General features: G+C 38.0%; 2 protein-coding genes across 2 annotated transcripts; both read right to left on the reverse strand.

Moving 5' to 3' along the window:
* Window positions 1-237: 237 nt before the first annotated feature.
* On the reverse strand, window positions 238-591 carry LOC137650736 (uncharacterized). Its single transcript, XM_068383896.1, has one exon. It carries the CDS (start codon window positions 589-591, stop codon window positions 238-240), a length of 354 nt encoding a protein of 117 aa, XP_068239997.1.
* A 236-nt stretch (window positions 592-827) lies between these two features.
* On the reverse strand, window positions 828-1,283 carry LOC137650737 (uncharacterized). Its single transcript, XM_068383897.1, has one exon. It carries the CDS (start codon window positions 1,281-1,283, stop codon window positions 828-830), a length of 456 nt encoding a protein of 151 aa, XP_068239998.1.
* Between the last annotated feature and the right edge of the window lie 1,742 nt (window positions 1,284-3,025).

Genomic DNA, 3,025 nt, shown 5'->3' on the forward strand with positions numbered 1-3,025 from the left:
CTAGTCCACTGCAGAACAAAGACATGTCCATTCACTTCCATCTGTTTTTGGTCTTTCTATGCCAGTAGACACTATCAAACTTTCTTTTTTCGTCAATTCATATATGTATATATATACATACACACACACACACACACACACATATATATATATATATATATATATATATATATATATATATATATATATATATATATATATATATAAATGTATATATATACTCTTATTCTTATTTACTTACTCCGGGGGACTCGGACCAGGCGGATCCATTGCCGCTTTGACCGTTCGTCTCCAGAGAGCCCTATCCTCCGCAAGCTTCATCCACTCATTCGGGTCTATTTCCAGGATGCCCAAATCTTCAGTTAGGTTATCCATCCATCTCTTTCTAGGCCTTCCTCTTGGTCTGGTACCTATGGGTTTACCTAACATAACTCTTCTAGTCAGCCTTTTCTCCTCCATTCTAGCATTATGTCCGTCATATTGAAGTCTCTGCGATCTAATAACATTGGAGATAGGCAGTAGTCCTAAGAAAGCTATCAATTTATGATTGTGGCGCCTGCGCCACTCTCCAGCTTCGCCATCCCAAACCATTCCCCAGATGCGCCTCAAGATACTGCGTTGAAAAACTTCAAGATTTTCCAACTGCCTAGTGAGTGCCCATGTTTTATATCCGTATAGGACCACTGGACGGATAATGGCGGTATATATTTGTGTTTTTGTGGTCCTAGATAAAATTTTGGATCTTAAGGTGCTATCGAGTGCCCATGAACATCTTGACCCTGCTGCAGTCCATAGTCAAACTTCTTCCAGGATCATGTTGTGTGACGTTATGGTGGAGCTAATACTGCTTCCAGTTGTGATCCTCCAAAATCCATATCTCCAACTAGATTTGGTGTTCTTGAAACCTCCCTTACCTTAGTTTTTGCCATGTTTATTTTCATGCCTGTACGTTCTGCATTGTTTTTAAACTGTATGTATGTTTCTTCGATGCTAGAGAGATGTTCTCCACAAAAGTCCACATCATCGGCATATCCAAGTCTATCTATAATGGTATTATCCAGGTGGATGGGTAATCTGGTAGGAGGTGTATTTCGCATTATCCATTCTAGTACTAAGTTAAATAAAAGCGTTGATAGAACGCATCCCTGCTTTAGTCCTCCATGGATGTCAAAGGGCTCTGTCCGTATTCCCCCGACCTTGATCCTGCACGTCGTATTCCGTAGAACATTTTCACTAGACTTATCAATTTCTCTTGTATGTGGAAGAACTTCAGTATGTTCCATAATGATGGTCGATACACACTGTTATAGGCATGATTGAAATCTATGAATAGATGGTAAGAATTTTTTTTGAACTCCCAATTTTATTCTAGAGCTTGCCTTATGGTGAAAATTTGGTCAGCTAAAGCCCGGTTTGGTCTAAAACCTGCCTGATAATCACCAATTATATCATCGCAATAAACTCGTAATCGTTTGTACAAAATATTTGTAGGGATTTTGTAACCAACTGGGAGTATGCAAATGCCTCTGTAGTTTCCACATATAGTGCGATCTTCTTTTTTATGTAGTGCTGCCAGAATTCCTTCCTCCCAGTTTGATGGCATTACTTCATTCTCCCATATGCTATATATTAAGCTAATAATCTTATCATTTAAGAGCCTGGCCCCATACTTGATTAGTTCTGCAGCCATATTATCAATCCCAGCTGCTTTATTATTTTTAAGTTTTCTTAAAGCATCTGGAATTTCCTCTCGGGTTGGTGCCTCCACATCATCGATATTTCCCTCTATCTCCATTTCATCCATTGTGTTATGAGGTGGTGGCAGATTGAAAAGCTCCTTAAAGTGTTCTATCTACCTCTTTTGTATTTCTTCTTTTCCAATAATTATGTTACCTTCTTTATTTCTGATTAAGTTCATTCTTGGCTTGAATCCATTTCTCACCCTATTAATTCCTTGAAATTGCTTTCTCGTTTTTCTATGCGCTCTATTTTCTTCAATTTCTCTCAATTCCTCTCCGACCTTCTCTCTTTTCTTTCTTCTGTTTGTGCTTGTTGTTAAATTTCTAGACACTTAACTCTTCTCTCTTATCAATGTTAGCCCTGTCTTCTATCTATTTCATCCAACAGCGTTTTCTTCTTTCAGCAGCACTTCTACACTCTTCGTCAAACCAATTATTCCTTCTACGTGCATTGATACATGGTCCTAGAGATTCCATAGTAGCGTCAGTCACTATTGACTTTATTGTGTCCCTGTCCGATGTTATTTCCTTTTCTTCCAGTACTCCAAATCTATTTTGTACATTTATAGCATTGGCATTTCTTACGTCTGTCTCTTCTAGTTTTTCTATATTTGGTTTGATGGTTTTTAGTGTTGTCAATCTTTTACTTTTTAATTTAACTCTGAACTTTCCAACAACTAACATATGGTCAGAGTCAAAATCTGCACCTCTGAAAGCCCTAGTATCAAACAGAGCTGAGGTAAATCTCTTTTTAATCATTATATGGTCAATTTGATTTATAGTGTTACCATCAGGTGAAATCCAAGTTCCTTTATTATCATTATTACTTGCTAAGCTACAACCCTATTTGGAAAACCAGGATGCTATAAGCCCAGTGAGGAAAAAAGAAAGGAAAAATAAAATATTTTAAGAAGAATAACAACATCAAAATAGATATCGCCTATATAAACTATATAAACTTCAACAAAACAAGAGGAAGAGAAATTAAATAGAATAGTGTGCCCGAGTGTACCCTCAAGCAAGAGAACTAACCCAAGACAGCGGAAGACCGTGGTACAGAGGCTATAACACTACCCAAAACTAGAGAACAATGGTTTGATTTTGGAGTGTCCTCCTAGAAGAGCTGCTTACCATAGCTAAAGTGGCCACTGAACAATTACAGTGCAGTATCCCCTTGGGTGAAGAAGAATTGTTTGGTAATCACGGTGTTGTCAGGTGTATGAGGACAGAGGAAAATATGTAAAGATTAGGCAGACTATTCGGTGTATGGGCAGGCAAAGGGGAAA

Source organism: Palaemon carinicauda, chromosome 12 (assembly GCF_036898095.1).
Source record: "Palaemon carinicauda isolate YSFRI2023 chromosome 12, ASM3689809v2, whole genome shotgun sequence".
In the NCBI taxonomy this organism is placed as follows: Eukaryota; Metazoa; Arthropoda; class Malacostraca; order Decapoda; family Palaemonidae; genus Palaemon; species Palaemon carinicauda.

Excerpts from the sequence above, each read along its gene's own strand:
- LOC137650736 (XM_068383896.1), bottom strand. The coding sequence starts at position 591 with ATGGTTTGGGATGGCGAAGCTGGAGAGTGGCGCAGGCGCCACAATCAT.
- LOC137650737 (XM_068383897.1), bottom strand. The coding sequence starts at position 1,283 with ATGGAACATACTGAAGTTCTTCCACATACAAGAGAAATTGATAAGTCT.